Here is a 16684-nt window from a genome sequence, read left to right as displayed (position 1 = left end):
CTACACCATCTAGTCACCCCCAAACTCAAAATTCTTAAACAGATCTGTGATTTTATTTAAGGGAATAATCCCTTCAATTATGAAGATTGCTATTCACCTGTGAACATGCACCCTTTGTGACGCTTTTCTATGTCTTCTCATGGCAAGGACACAAAGGAGGAGAGGCGAGCAGTTTTCAATGATCTTGCTTCCCTTTAATACTACAAAAGTACCACAAGTGGCATATATGTAACATAGAACAGTTATTCTGAAACTTTTGCCATAAAGCCACACTACTATCTATCTCCTGGATGAATCTGTCATTTGGGATCTTCACAGTAGACTTTTCACATCCACATATACCTCTTTACTGCCACCTGTGGAGTAGTGAAAATTTTGGACAAACCAGGAATATAGCAAAAAACAACTACATTTAGAATGTTTATTGTTCAGAAAATAACATGGAGATAGATGATAAATCTATGGAGCTCATACAACCTATTTACCTACACCTCAGTTACATAATGCAAATGGACAGGGAATTGGTCAAAGTTAAACAAAACAGTTCTTTTAATGACTCCAAAGATGTTCCTGCCTCAAAGATGAAGGCCCATTTTTAATGACACTACTCCATTAGCCATGTCATATGCCTGAAAGTCATGGTACACTACAACTTCCAGGATTTATGGTATGTCATAAGGAAGAGTAATAACGATCATTTGATAGCTTACCAGTCACATAAAATGGCAATGCAGTTTTCTTGGCAACAATAAGTTATCCTTGAAACAGCAAAATTCTGTGGGGAAAAGGGAGAAAAAAAGCATAGTAGTTTACATTTCTATAATGTTGTGAAGTTCACAAAGTATCTTGCTTTTCTATAATCAGAACTTTTATCAATTGATTCTCAGACAGTGGGCTAGAATGAAAGTTAACACTTATAAATTGGTTGGGGGTATCAAAAAAAAAATGAGGAAAGGAAACCTCCATAAAAGGAAATCAACAGGATGCACAGATAATATAGGATTAAAAGTCTGAAACTGCCCAAAATTCCTAAACACAAAAACAAAAACCCAATCAAAAAAATCTACAGAAAAATTCTTATACTGCTTATTCTAAGACTCATTCAGTCTTGAAAAATTCCAGCAAGTTCTGCAAAGTGACCAGGAGAAAAGAAATTCAAATAACACAATACTATTGTGCAACCCTAAGAAATCTCTGAAGAGAATAATCATTAATTGAAACAATGAATATTCTAAGAAAAAGAGAAGCATTTTAAGAATATCTAGCAAGATAACCTGACTTGAAAAAATTATTTATCTCTTAACACCCCATAAAGGAGAAAGAGAAGGGAAAACACATAAAATAAGCAAAAACAACAATAAAACAAAGAGATCATTAACAGATTTTCTTTCTAAAACTACCTAAAGAGAAAGAATTAAAGTTGAAAGCAATACAAGTAATAGGAAAAATGTGGAGAAAAAAATCTATTGTTTAAAGTAAACGGAAAGGGGGGCTAGGTGGCACAGTGGATAGAGCACCGGCCCTGGAGTCAGGAGTAGCTGAGTTCAAATCTGACCTCAGACACTTAATAATTACCTAGCTATGTGGCCTTGGGCCAGCCACTTAACCCCATTGCCTTGCAAAAACTAAAACAAAAACAAAAAACAAATAAGGTAAACTAAAAGAAGCACATGTAATAATCATGATCTCCAAAAGGCAACAATAAAAATAGCAATTATAAGAGATAAAAAGGCAGATTATATTACATAATAAAAAAGTATTATAAACAATATTTTGTCTTTTTTTTTCAGTCGTGCCCATCGCTTCATGACTCCATTTGGGGTTTTCCTGCCATTTCCTTCTCAAGTTTATTTTACAGATGAAGAAACTGAGGTAAAGAGGGTTAAATGACTTGTCCAGGATTACTCAGCTAGTATCCAAGGCTGGACTTAAATTCAGTTATTTTAGGGCCAGTGCTCTATCCTCTATACCACCAACAGTTAAAGCTAATATTATCAATGATTAATATACATGTATCAAATGGAATAATATTTAAATACAAAAAAATGAAACATATCCTTTATTAACTTCACAACAAAAATTATATTCAATAAAGAAATTATGAATATAGCTTAAAATAAATTTTAAAAAGTAATTTAATCCCAAGGGATTGGTAGGTACGGTAACATATCGCAGCAACAACAGAAAATTTCCAAGAAAATAAAGAGACATCTCAAAATGTTAGGGATGCAGCGAAAGTAGTCTGTAAGGAAAATTTTTTATAAACATTAAACAAGTTCATTAAAAGAAATGAAAAGCAATAAATTGTTCATGCAATTAAGAAGCAAAGAAAAAAACACCCAAATAGGAATTCTAAAAATGAAAAAGATTAACAAAACTGAAAGCAAAAAACAAAAAAACTGAATGAATAAATTTTAAAAATGAACAAGATAAACCATTACTTATTCTAATTTTAAAGAAAAAAGAAAGGGGAAAAAAAATCACTCTCAAAAAAAAAAAAAAGAGGAGGAAGCTAGGTGGCATAGTGGATAGAACACTGGCCCTGGAGTCAGGAGTACTTGAGCTCAAATCCAGCCTCAGACACTTAATAATTACCAAGCTATGTGGCCTTGGGGCAAGCCACTTAACCCCATTGCCTTGCAAAAAAATAAAATAAAATAATTCATAACAAATGAAAAAGGAAACTAACAGTATGCTGTCTTACTGTCAATAAAACTGACATCATAAAAATCAAAAAAATACTTGAAAAAGCATGAAATGTCCAGATGCTACAGAGAATCTAAATAATTTAAGTATAGAAAAAGAATATGAACAAGTTACAAATGGATTTTCAAATGGGAAAAATTCTAGAACAAGATGAATTTACAAGCAAAACAAGTCTCAACTATTCAAAGAATAGTACATAAACTGTTTACAAAAATAGGAAAAGCGATTACAAGGCCCTTTATTTTTAAAATTTTACTTATTTAAGGCGATGGGGTTAAGAGTGACTTGTACAAGGTCACACAGCTAGGTAATTATTAAGTGTCTGAGGCTGGATCTGAACTCAGGGCCTCCTGACTCCAGGGATGGTGTTGTATCCATTGCGCCACCTAGCTACCCCTATTAGGTTCTTTCTATCTAAAATACAGCCTGGGTTCCTAAACTAGAAAGAGACAGAACAGAAGAAGCAAACCTTAAACCAATATTCTTTTGTTTCCTTTCTATTAAAGATTTTATTTATTTTTGAGCTTTACAATTTTTCCCTTAATCATACTTCCCTCTCCTCACCCCCCACAGAAGGCAACTTGTCAGTCTTTACATTGTTTCCATGTTATACATTGATCCAAATTGAGTGTAATGAGAGAGAAATCATATCCTTAAGGAAGAAACATAAAGTATAAGAGATAGCAAGATCAGACAATAAGATATCAGTTTTTTTTCTAAATTTTTTTTAGGGTTTTTTTTTTTTTTTGCAAGGCAATGGAGTTAAGTGACTTGCCCAAGCCACACAGCTAGGTAATTATTAAGTGTCTGAGGCCAGATCTGAACTCAGGTACTCCTGACTCCAAGGCTGATGGCTCTATCCACTGCATCACCTAGCCGCCCCTTTTTTCTAAATTTAAGGTAATAGCCCTTGGTTTTTTTTCAAACTCCACAGTTGTTTCTCTGGATACAGATGGTATTCTCCATTGCAGAGAGCCCCAAATTGTCCCTGGTTGTTGCACTGATGGAATGAGCAAGTCCATGAAGGTTGATCATCACTCCCATGTTGCTGTTAAAATGTACAATGTTTTTCTGGTTCTACTCATCTCGCGCTCAGCATCAGTTCATGCAAATCCCTCCAGGCTTCCCTCAATTTTCATCCTTCCTGGTTTCTAATAGAGCAATAGTGTTTCATGACATACATATACAACAGCTTGCTAAGCCATTCCCCAATTAAAGAACATTTACTTAATTTCCAATTCTTTGCCACCACAAACAGGGCTGCTATATTTTTGTACAAGTGATGTAAACTAATATTCTTAAATATACTTATGCAAAAATTTTAAATAGTTATTAAGATACAAAAAAAATAAAAATTAAACACTAGGACAAAATAAGATTTATACCAGAATTTCAAAATTGGTTTAATATCAGGAAAATCATCAAATAAGAATATCAATAAAATCATTTAAAAAGCATAAAATTATATTAATATATGCAAAGCCCATTTTAAAACATTAAGATATATGGAGATAATTGTATCTTTTCTTAATGAGGAAAATAGTACCTATTTCAAGCCAAGAGACAGTAAAAGAAGGCTAGAGGGGTCTTTCAAATGAGGATATTCAGTGATAAAAATGCTAGGTATATTAATAATCTAAGAAAAATTAACTGAGAGACTAAGACTAGCAATGAAGAAATAGAATTATGATCCCTTTTACATAAGGCCTAGAAGTAAATCCTAGAGAATTTTTTAAATTAGTTGAAAACAATAATGGCAGCAAAAATAGCAATTCATATAAATTAAACTGACACAAACAATCAGATTTTCTAATATAACAAACAAAACCCAAGAGGACATTTACTCAAAAAAACTACAGAATATATAAAATAATTAAAATAAAACATCCACCTACTAAGGCACATATAGAAACTATATGAATACAACTACAAAATACTTTTTACACAAATAAGGATAGAATGAACTAACTGGAAAAACATTAATTACTGTACATGAGTCAGAGAGAGGCAAGAAATGAAAATACAAACTAAATAAGTTTATTTAATCAGTGCACACACAATCAAAAAGGATTACTTTACAAACCTAAAAAAGAAAAATTATATAAAATGTATCTATAAGAACAAAAGGTCAAAAATCTCCAGAGAAATAAGGGGGGGGGAGGGGGAGTAAGAAATGAGAACCTATCATCAGTTGCATAACAAAGTAATATTAATCCAAACTCTTTCATGCTGGTTAAAGAGTACAGAAGTTGATCTGTAAAAGGAATTAGGTACCCCCTCATTGGCTACACTTTTCTCTCTTTCCAATCTTGATGCTTTGGTTAAAAAGTTCAACTCTACATTATTTTTTTTCTTTCAAGTTGCTTGTCTCTTTATCAAGTCCTTCAATGCCTCAACATACACCCAACACCTGCTGTCTTTACTCTAACTCAAGGGCTAGAGAAAAGCTAGAGAAAATAAATGAAACCCGATTGACTGGGTCCAGTACAAATTTATGTTACATAATCTGAAATGGGCCTTTGAGTCCCCTGTCCTACTGAATACAATGGCTTAAAGCCATATATTCAGACAAAAAAAGTTCAATTCATGAGCTCTGAGATAATTCACCATGACTGTCACTATCATAAGAGTACACAAAAAAGCACTGAAAACATTTTCAACATTAAATATGCTTCGCAATCAGAGATATGGGGCATTTGTCACTGATCCAATGAGGATCCACTATAAACAAGAAATCATAGAAAACAGCATAATAAAAATACTAAAGGAAAAGATGATTCCAATGTTTAAAAATGAAAATAACTTTCTAAAAATTTGATATATGATGGAAACTAAAATGCCCATGAAAGATCGAGGAAGACTCAAACAATCATTACACTGACTTCCTGGTTTCTAGTGTTAGTGAAAAACCTAAATTCTAAGATTCATATACATGAGACATTATTCAAACATAATATATGGTTACTATGTAATGCTACATCAAGGAATTTGAACACGGAATTCTCATGTCAAATCTAATTTTTTTATCTACTATATACATATCATTTGAAAACATATTTGAGGGGGTAGCTAGGTGGCACAGTGGATAATGCAATGGCCCTTGAGTCAGGAGGATCTGAGTTCAAATCTGATCTCAGACACTTAATGTATGACCTTGGGCAAGTCACTTAACCCCACTACCTTAAATAAATTAAAAAAAACACATAGCAGAATAAGCAATTTAGCATTATTCCACTTCAGTTTCCTTAACTATAAAACGGAGTGATTATAATGCCTTGACTATCATATTAGGACAATATATCTACCAAAAAAATGCCTTTAAAAGACTGGAAAATATTTTTAGCATGGCAATATTAAATCTACCACAGCACTAATTGCTTTTGAAACCCCATTCCTTATTATTTTCAAAGACATTGCTTTATAAGATCTTTAAATTTTTGCTGGCTGATCCTGGCAAATAGAATCAATTCCTAAGTAAGATTAGACAACATAATAATTAATAAAATGATTTCTTTGTGTAATAACTAAATATTTCTTTTAACAAATTAAATTAACGCTGAAAGAAGTCCAATATTATTACTAAAGTCTTATCTTTCCTTTTACTTTATAGAAATGCAACTCAATAAGACAGAAATATGTCAACAAAAATAAGGTTAAAATCACAACCCTACCTTCTCAAATGGAGTCGCCTCAGGATTTCTCAGTTTGTTAAGATGAAAGCACTGCAATTCTTTTCCTACTTTGTATTCCCAGAGTCTTAGAGTACAGTCCTACATGAGTTCAACAAAGATAAATTTATTATTATTAGCTTCTATCCACTGCATACCACATTTAAATTAATTTAATTTGAAATTAATTTAAAATTGTTTTTACACTGTACATATTTTACAATTTACATTATTAGGTCCATACTCAAAGGCTTTTCAGGATGTTAGGTTAGGCTAAAGTTTGCTTTCTGATCTCAGATGTCAAAACTTCTGGGTAACCTTACCTGAAGATGAGTCATTCATTGCAGTAGATAGTAGAACAATAAACCATGGTACCTTGCTAAGGTAAGAATGCTACAATCTAAATTTTCTAATTGTGCACTTTTGTAGAATCTAAATGTTCCAGAGATTCAGGTATCTCTTTCATCTCCTTCATCTGAGAGAACGATGGTGTTTCAAAAATCATGACTGTAATCAACATAAATTAAGTCCATGTCAGGATCAATTAAAAGGGTCATGAAATTACTCCTTTTTGTCTAACTGCAGAAAACAAGAACTACAGTTAAGTGGTTATCTTGGGGGGGGGGGGGGATAAACTCCTATTTTGCAGGAGTACTGAATAAAAACAAACAAAAAATCTACCTCTAAAAGAATCTCTAACTGTAGCATCAAGTCACATACATATCTTATTAAAAAAAAAAAAAGAAATTATGAAAATACCTACCCCGGAAGTAGATAATAACAGATCTGGATGATTTGGCACCACAAATATTCTACTCACAAACCTAAGAATAAAAAGATTCACATAAAGACCTTAAACTTTTCAGTTGAGCTTTCTATACCAAACATGCTCATTGCCAAACAAATAGACACAAAACAAAGACATAACTACTCTCAGAAAATAACTTTCTCCTTTATCAATAACTACCCCCCAAAATTAATAAAAACAGAACAAGAGAGAATTATTTAGTAATTTCATGACAAAACACATACACAAAATTAGTAGTACCATAGTCTTTAGGGTCAGGGTATATTTTAGAGATAATCTAATGTGAACTCATTTCCTCTCACTCATCATTTGAAGTTTCAGAGGCCCAGAGAGCTGAATCTTACACAAGGTCAGACAAATAGTGGAATATGAATTGGAACTCAAGTCCCCTAAGCTCTTCCCTCCATAGTGTGCAATCTCCTGCTATTCTTTTTGTGCTGTTCTTTGATGCCTCCAAATAACACAACCAGCAGTTAAGATTTCTACGATGGGATATGTAGACATCAGGATATTATCGTATGTTTCACAACTGTTAATTCTCTAGAATCTTGATTCTCAAACTAGGGTCTGCAGGCCCTGGGGTACCCAAGACCCTTTTATAGAATGTTCCCCATAGCTCTGGCCTGGGGCTTTTATCTTTTATCACTATATACAGTCTCTCTCTTTTTTTAAGGTTTTTACAAGGCAAATGGGGTTAAGTGGCTTGCCCAAGGCCACACAGCTAGGTAATTATTAAATGTCTGAGACGGATTTGAACCCAGGTACTCCTGCCTCCAAGGCTGGTGCTTTATCCACGACACCACCTAGCCACCCCCAAGACCCTTTTATAGAGTTCACAAGGTCAAAATTATTTTCATAATTCAACCAAGACTTTACTTCCCTATTAAAATATTCCTATACTTTCCCAACTACATATATGTATGAGGCCAGATTTTCATCTACTTCAAACAAAACGATATACTACAACAGAAGCCAGCTCTTTTCTTTTAAGTTCATACAATAAATCGGTAAAAATATGTAAAATAATATCATTTTTTGACTATCTTTTGAAAAGTTGTTTTTCATAAAAAATGTATTTGTGTTAACATGTGGTAGTTTTACTATTTTTAGTTAATAAGTAATTTCTAACTGAATAAATATTTAGAGATAAACCTCATATAAACAAAAGGGGTACTCAATTTTTAAAAGTATAAAAGGGTCTTGAGATCAAAAAGTTGGATAACCTACCTAACTGATGATATCATCTTTCCTATTTCAGATTCACAATCATTATAAGTATTGGAATAATTTTTCCCAAATCTCTCCTCCTTGACCTAAGAAACCTTCTCCAGAGGTCTGAAACTGTGTGTATGAATATAAGATTTATAAAGACCTGACAGGTTATTTCATGTGTGTGACATAAGAGTTCGTTTTTTCCATTCCACAATCCAGGTTAACAATTACAGTAATAGCAGGACACCTTTTATTTATACGTAATTTTTTTCTCAAATTGCTGCAAAATTGAACAAAAGCCTAAGTCTAAGAGTTTGTAATTCTATTATGGAATAGCAAAGTTATCTTCCTTGATTTCAAGACCGAGGATTTAAGATACATCTGAGACATCTTAGTTCCGAAACACTTCAACATAGAGCTTAAAGACATAGATTTATTGGGGGCAGAGCAAAGATGGCGAGAAGAGCAGATCTTGTCTTAGGAACACTCTCAGAAATCTTTGAAACTAAGGACTCTAACTTTTCGAGACACAGAACCCACAGAGGGACCCAATGAGGCAGTGCTCCTACTCAAGGTAACCTGGAAAAAAAGCAGAAAGGCTCTGCTCCCCGGGGTCGGAAGGGCGGGCCGCCAGAGGGGAAGAACTTCAGCCTCCTGGAGGCAGCCCCAGGGCACTGGGAGCCTCAGCTCACAGCAGCATGGAAGTTTCCTGAGCTACATGCCGGGGAGCACCAGGCACACTTTGAGGGAACAGTGGGGGACCCCTGCCAGAGCCAGCACCAGAAGTCCAGCCCTCAGGGCACACAATAAGCAGCATGTCCACATCCAGGAAACAGAAGCAGGCAGAACTGGTAAGCAGGAGCCCCCAGGGCATGAGCCCATTGAACCTAGGGAGGGGAGTGAAGAAAAAGAGACTGCAGAGCTCTGTCCTCTGCCCCTGGAACAGGACTCTGGGGCTCTGACCACATTCAGTTCCTGATCCCAGTCTAGGCCCCCCCATAGAACAACAGGGGCCCCCCACCTCAGCCCCATGGCAGAGAGAGGTTCTTATGGTCATTCACAGACCAGGAGGGAGGACAGAGCCTCACACACTGAGACCCTTGTGGGAGTGTCCCAAAAGCTGAGGAAGCACCCCCCAAAACAGGCTAAGGCTAGGAAAATGAGCAGGTAGAGAAATAAGAGGAACACCACTGAGAAATATTTTGCAAATGAGCCCAAGAAGGATCAAAATACTCAAGTCTGAAGATGAGGAAGCACAAGCTCCTGCATCTAAAGACTCCAAGAAAAACAAATTGGGTTCAGGCTATGACAGAGCTCAAAAAAGACTTTGAAAATCAAAGGAGGGAGATAGAAGAAAAACTGGGAAAAGAAATGAGAGAGATGCAGGGAAGAAAAACTGGGGAAAAAAATGAGAGATGCAGGAAAAACATGAAAATGAAGTCAGCAGCTTAGTCAACGAAATCCAAAAAAATACTGAAGAAAATAGCACGCTAAAAATCAGCTTAGGTCAAATGGATAAAACAGTTCAAAAAGTTATTGAGGAGGAGAATGCTTTAAAAAGCAAAATTGGCCAGATGGAAAAAGAGATAAGAAAACTCTCTGAGGAGAACAAATCCTTCAGACAATAGAATTCAGGGAGATTGATGAATTTACCAGAAATCAGGAATCAATACTTCAAAAACCAAAAAAATGAAAAACTAGAAGAAAATGTGAAACATCTCATTGAAAAAAACAACTGATATGGAAAACAGACTTAGGAAAGATAATTTAAAAATTATTGGAATACCTGAAAGTCATGACCAGGAAAAGAATTACTACAGGAAAATTGCCCTGATATTCTAGAAGCAGAGGGCAAAATAGAAATGGAGAGAATCCACCAATCCCCCCAAGAAAGAGATCCCAAAAAACCAAACCCTAGGAATATTATAGCCAAGTTCCAGAACTCCCAAGTCAAAGAAAAACTACTACAAGCAGGCAGAAGGATACAATTCAAATATCGTGGAGCTGCAGTCAGGATCACACAGGACTTAGCAGCAACTAAACTGAAAGCTCCTAGGGCTTGGAATATAAAATACCGGAAGGCAAAAGAGCTTAGAATGCAGCCAAGAATGAACTACCCAGCAAGGCTGAATGTCCTCTTCCACGGAAGAAGAAGGACTTTCAATGAACCAAGGGAATTTCAAATGTTCCTTTTGGAATGGCCAGAGCTAAACAGAAGGTTTGATCTTCAGATACAGGACTCAGATAAAGCATAGATTGGAGAAGGGGAAAATATGAGGGACTTAATGATGATGAACTGCAGGTATTCTTGTATAGAAAAATGACACTAATGATTAATACTCATATGAACCTTCTCAGTTAACAGAGCAGGTAGAAGGAGCTTTTATAGTTGAAGCACAGGAGAAAGTTGAATTTGAAGATAAAATATGGTGTAAAAATGGGGGTCAATAGAAAAAGGAAAATGTAATGGGAGAAAGAAAAAGGAGAGGGGGAATAAGCCAAGATATTTCATATAATAAGATTTTTCTTTATTCAATCAGCTATTGCAATGATATGGAAGGGGGGGAAAGAAAGGGGGAATGAGGGAATCTTCACTCTCATCAGGGTTAGGAGAGGAAACAGCATATATACTCAATGGGGTATAGACAACTGGAGTAAGGAGGGGACAGCAGGGGGAAGGGGTGGGGATGTGAATGAAGGAGGAGAGGATGGACCATGGGGGGAGAGTGGTCACATATAACACATTTTCTTTTTTACTTCTAGCAAGGGGCTGGGATTGGATGGCCTGTCCAGTACCATAGGGCCAGGTGGAGTCTGGGCCTAAGGGATGGTATGGGGACTCAGGGCCTCTTGGCCCCAGGACCAGGGATCTGTCTACTGCGCCACTCAGCGACCCTACAGCAGAGTCAGAGTGAAAGGAGAGAGAAAATAGAGTACATGGTAGTGGAGAAATACGAAAGGAGGGAGTTGTGATCAGCAATGGCAACAGTGGAAAAATATGGAAGTAACTTTTGTGATGGACTTATTATATAATAATGAATGTGATCCACCTACGGCAGAGTTCTTGGTGTTAGTACAAAGACTGAAGCGCATTTTTTTTTATTATTATTTTGGGGGGGGTGCAGGGCAAATGGGGCTGGGTGGCCTGCCTGGGGCCGCATAGCAGGGTGATCATTGGGTGTCTTGAGGCCAGATTTGGACCTGTGTGCTCCTGACTCAAGGGCCAATGCTCTGTCTGCCACCCAGCCACCCCTACTATTATTACTATTTTATTTTGGGTCTTTTTTTTCTTTTTTTGGTTTTTGCAGGGCAGTGGGGTTGGGGTGGCTTGCATGTCACATGGCTGGGTGATTGTTGTGTGTATGAGTCTGGATGTGGGCTCTGGTGCTCCTGGCTCCAAGGCTGGTGCTCCGTCCACTGCGCCACCTGGCCATACCTACAATTATTATTATCTTTTTTAATTTTAATTTTTTTCTCTCCCATTTAATTTATCGCTCAAGCAAGTCTGTATTTTTGGGGGGAGGGGGAATTTTGTTTACTCTTGCACAAGAATATTTTATTAATGTATAAAAAACATTATTTGTACAAAATGAGAATAAATATTAAATATAATGTTTTTAAAAAAAGACAGATTTATCAAAATGATTTTAAAATGTAATTGTATTTTTAGCCTGAATCATTTCTTGGGTGAAATAAGTTTTATAATTTTGTCACTTTTTAAAAAAAATCTTACCATCTTTTATCTGATCTAAACTAGTTTAAGTTTAATTGTGTTAGTATTATATTACTAAAGATAACAAACTAGTTCATGCTTAACTTGTCAATGATTTATATGTCAAATAAGTCCACCCTAAAGTCTTTTTAAACTGATCTCTATTTAGGAAGATTGTCTAGAGCAGTGAGTTCTAAGTACTTCAGGTTCTGCATGTCTAACAATAAAAAAAAAAAAATGAGCCACATCAACATGTGTATATACTTAATTGTGTGTGTGTGTGTGTATATATATATCTCTAACAAAGTATTAATAATTATGTAAATTATAAACCTTACTCAAAATAGAAGCTAAAAATGAAATATTTGATCCTAGTATTCATAGAGAACAAGTAGAATTAGTTGAAAATCACTTGGGCAGCTGCGAGAAAGATGGATTTTAAAGTGAGAGGTAAGTCAGAAAGTCTAATTAGGAGGCTATCTTACAAAGTACAATGTGATAAAAAGTTTGAAGGAGGGTGGAGACTGAGTGAATAGTAAAGAAACAAGAGCTACAATGATGCAGAAATAACAAGGTTTCACAACTTTTTAGAAATGAGAGGAGAGAAAGAATGAGGAGTCTAAGTTTCAAAAAGATTGTAACCTTTTTGACTAGAAGTACAGTGGGACTTGCATAAAAGGAAATAGGAGTAGTAGGAAGATCTGGAAAAGAAAACATTGATCATATGACTGAAAACATTAAAGAAACAATTACAGGGGCAGCTAGATGGTGAAATGGATAGAGTACCAGCCCTGGAGGCTTCAGACACTTAATTACCTTAGCTGTGAGACCTTAGGCAAGTCTCTTAACCCCAATGCCTTGCAAAAATAAAAAAAAAATTAAAAAGGCAGTTAGGTGGCGTAGTGGATAAAGCACCAGCCTTGGAATCAGGAGTACCTGGGTTCAAATCTGGTCCCAGACACTTAATAATTACCTAGCTGTGTGGCCTTGGGCAAGCCACTTAACCCCATTTGCCTTGCAAAAACCTAAAAAATAAAAAATAAATTGATAAAAATGAATAAAAATAAAAAACCCAATTATAATAACAGAAACAGAAAAGGCTTGACAAAATAAAACACTCCTTAAAAACACCTAGAAGTGAACAACAGAGCATTCCTTATTATAATAAATAGTACCTATATAAAACCCAACCCCAGCATTATATATTAGGGAACAAGGCTAGAAGCTTTTTCAAAAATTTCACAGTTTAAATCAAAAATGTCCATTAACTAGTATTTAGTATAGTACTAAAAACACTAGCTATAGCAATAAGACAAGGAAAATAAAAGATTAAATACATACCAGCAAGGAATAAAGCTATGACTTTTGCAAATAATACAATGATTTACATAAAGAATGAGTCAACTAAAAATTAATTTAAAAAATTGATAACTTCAGAATATCAGTTCACAAAATAAACCTACATTTTCACCCTTTTTGATGAAAAAACCTAGCAGAATTAAATAGAAGAGAAATTCCATTCAAAATAAATATGAAATACAAAAGCCATTATTCAACAGATTAGTTGATATGAACACTTCTCAGAAGAATTACGAACTATTAAAGCATATGGCAAAAAATACTTCTAATCACTAAAAAAATGCAAATCCATAAAAATTCCTGAGATTTCCACATCCAGTAAATCAGTAAAACTTATAAAAAATGACAACAGACAAGACTGAGAGACTGTGGAAGAACAGACTGCAGGAAAATACTTTAGGAAAGCATTTGGAGTTATGTAAATAAATTAACAAAAATGTCAATATTTTTTGACTAAGAGCTTCCACTATTAGACATATCCCGAAGAAGTTTGATATTAAAGAAAATCGCCATAGCCACCAAAATGGAAAAAAAGATGCTCTTCAACTGGGGAATGGCTAAACAAATTCCAATACATAAAAGCAGCATTAGAAGAATATAATAAACACAAAGAAGGATAGAAAATTTTACATATACAAAATAAAGCAACCAGAACCAGGAAAACATGTATGACTACAGCAATGCAAATGGTAAGAAAAACCAAAAAACCTTTGAAGATGAATGATCAAAATTACAAAGAACAGAGACACTCCACCCACTACTCTTCAGGTCGGAGGTCCATGGGTATGAATTACTGTAGTTTTAGACTTTTTCCAATATATTTAGCAGTTGTGCTTTTTTTCTTCTTTGAATATTTTTTTCTTTAAAAAATATTCTTTGTTTTATAGGATGGTTCTGCAAGGAGGAAAAGGAAGGACATTGTAAGAAATATAGCAATCTAAAAATCTAAAAGGTATCATCAATATAATTAAAAGAAACTACAACATATATAAAATATCTCTGGAGCAGACAAAAATAACTAAAGAATTATTTGCCCATTGATGGAAAGGTGTGAAAGTGACAACAACCTTATTTATTAATCAGTGCCACAAGAATCAAATTGTGAATTATTTTATACAGTTAGAAAAAAAAGTAACAAACATCATGTGAAGGAACAAAAGGGTTAGAATCTAAAGGGAAACCTACCATTTCAGATCTCAAATTAAACTACTAAGCAACAATCACTGGAATTACGTAATACTTATTTAAAAGCTAAGTTTTTCAGTGAAACGAATTAAGTAATCACATATATTAGTAAACTCAACTTCTAAAGAAACCTACATGGAGTGAATAGAGTAGTAGATTGGCATCAGGAAGAACTGAATTCAAACCCTGCTATGGACTTAATAGTGGGGTGACCCTGAGGCAAATCACTTAACTTCTTCCTGTCTCTTCTGTAAAGTGGAAATTATAATACCACCTACTTTCCAGAGTTGCAAAAATAAGAAAGATGCTTTTGTTTTGGGGGGTTTTCTAGAATATTTTTATTATTTATTTTTTTTCAAATATTCATTTTTGTAAAATTTTCACCCTCCTATCCTTTCTTTTCCCCCTTCCTAAAACAGCAAGTAATCTGATATAGGCTACACATGTACAATTGTCTCACACATATTTACATAGTAGTCATGCTGAGAAAGAAGAATTAGAAAGAGAGAAAAACAGGAAGTAAGAAAAAACACTAAAAAAGTGAAAATAGTATGCACTGATCTACATTCAGACTCCATAGTTCTTTTTCGGGATGTGGATGGCATTTTCCATCACAAATCTTTTACAACTGTCTTTAATCACTGTCTATCATAGTTGGCTGACCATCACACAATATCACTGTCACAATATTCCTCTGGTTCTGATCACTTTACTCAGTTCATGTAAGTCTTTATAATAGTTTTTCTGCAATCTGTCTGATTAGAGAACAATAGTACTCCATAGCATTTATATACCACAACTAATCAGCCATTGCTCAACTGATGGGCATCTTCTCAATATACAATACTTTACCACTACTGAAAGAGCTGCTATGAATATTTTTATACATGTCCTTTTCCCTTTTTTACGATTCTTCTGGAATACAGAGCTAGCAGCAATATTTTTGAATCAAAGGGCATGCTCCGTTTTATAGACCTTTCAGCATAGTTCCAAATTGTTCTCCCAAATGGTTGGATCAGTTCACAATTACACCAAAAATGTATTAACGTTCCAGTTTCCCCATATCCCCCTTCAACAGTTATCATTTCCTTTTCTGACATATTAGATGCTTTTAATTTTAATATGAAAATAATGCTATTTTCCTGATGCTTAATCATGCTTTAATAGATCAATAGGGGGGCGAGGTCAAGATGGCGACTACAGTGGATCATATCTTTGGCGATGTCATAAAACTCATAAGCTAAAGACTCTAAATTTCCGAGAGACAGAACCCACAGAGGGACCCAGTGAGGCAGTTCTCCTACTCAAGGTAACCTGGAAAAGAGCAGAAAGGCTCTGCTCCCTGGGGTCGGAGGGGCAGCCCACCAGAAGGAAAAAACTTCAGTCACCCGGAGGCAGCCCCAGGGCACTGGGAGGCCCAGCTCACAGCAGCAATCTACGCCCCGGGGAGCACCGGGCACTTCTGCCAGAGCAAGCACCTGAAACCCAGGCCTCAGGGCACACAGCAAGCAGGAAGGACAGCACAGCCCAGATCCAGAAACAGAAGCTGGAGCCACCAGGGCATGAGCCCATTGAACCTAGGGAGGGGAGTGAAGAGAGACTGCAGAGCTCTGTCCTCTGCCCCTGGAACAGGACTCTGGGGCTCTGACCACATTCAGATCCTGATCGCAGTCTAGGCCCCCCAACAGAACAGCAGGACCCCCCCCACCTCAGCCCCGTGGCAGAAGGGGGCGCTTATGGTCATTCACAGACCAGGAGGGAGGACAAAACCTCACACACTGAGACCCTTGTGGGAGTGTCCCAAAAGCTCAGGAAACACCCCAAGAAACAGGCTAAGGCTAGGAAAATGAGCAAGCAGAGAAATAAGAGGAACACCACTGAGAAATATTTTGCAAATGAGCCCAAAAAGGATCAAAATACTCAAGTCTGAAGATGAGGAAGCACAAGCTCCTGCATCTAACGACTCCAAGAAAAACAGAAATTGGGCTCAGGCTATGACAGAGCTCAAAAAAGACTTTGAAAATCAAATGAGGG

General features: G+C 35.7%; 1 protein-coding gene across 4 annotated transcripts in view; it reads right to left on the bottom strand.

Moving 5' to 3' along the window:
* The window catches only part of WDR4 (WDR4 tRNA N7-guanosine methyltransferase non-catalytic subunit), a 75559-nt gene that overhangs the window by 18977 nt on the left and 39898 nt on the right, over positions 1-16684 (bottom strand). For all 4 annotated transcript variants that reach the window (XM_074213909.1, XM_074213907.1, XM_074213910.1 and 1 more), the window contains 3 exons: positions 7138-7198; positions 6378-6476; positions 711-775 (listed from right to left, as the gene is read on the bottom strand). In XM_074213909.1, coding sequence (XP_074070010.1) covers positions 711-775; positions 6378-6476; positions 7138-7198 — 225 coding nt within the window. The remainder of the gene's footprint in view (positions 1-710; positions 776-6377; positions 6477-7137; positions 7199-16684) is intronic.

Source organism: Macrotis lagotis, chromosome 1, assembly GCF_037893015.1.
Source record: "Macrotis lagotis isolate mMagLag1 chromosome 1, bilby.v1.9.chrom.fasta, whole genome shotgun sequence".
Classification (NCBI taxonomy): domain Eukaryota; kingdom Metazoa; phylum Chordata; class Mammalia; order Peramelemorphia; family Peramelidae; genus Macrotis; species Macrotis lagotis.
Note: the sequence above shows the minus strand (reverse complement) of the source record. Positions and strands in the feature narration are given on the sequence as shown.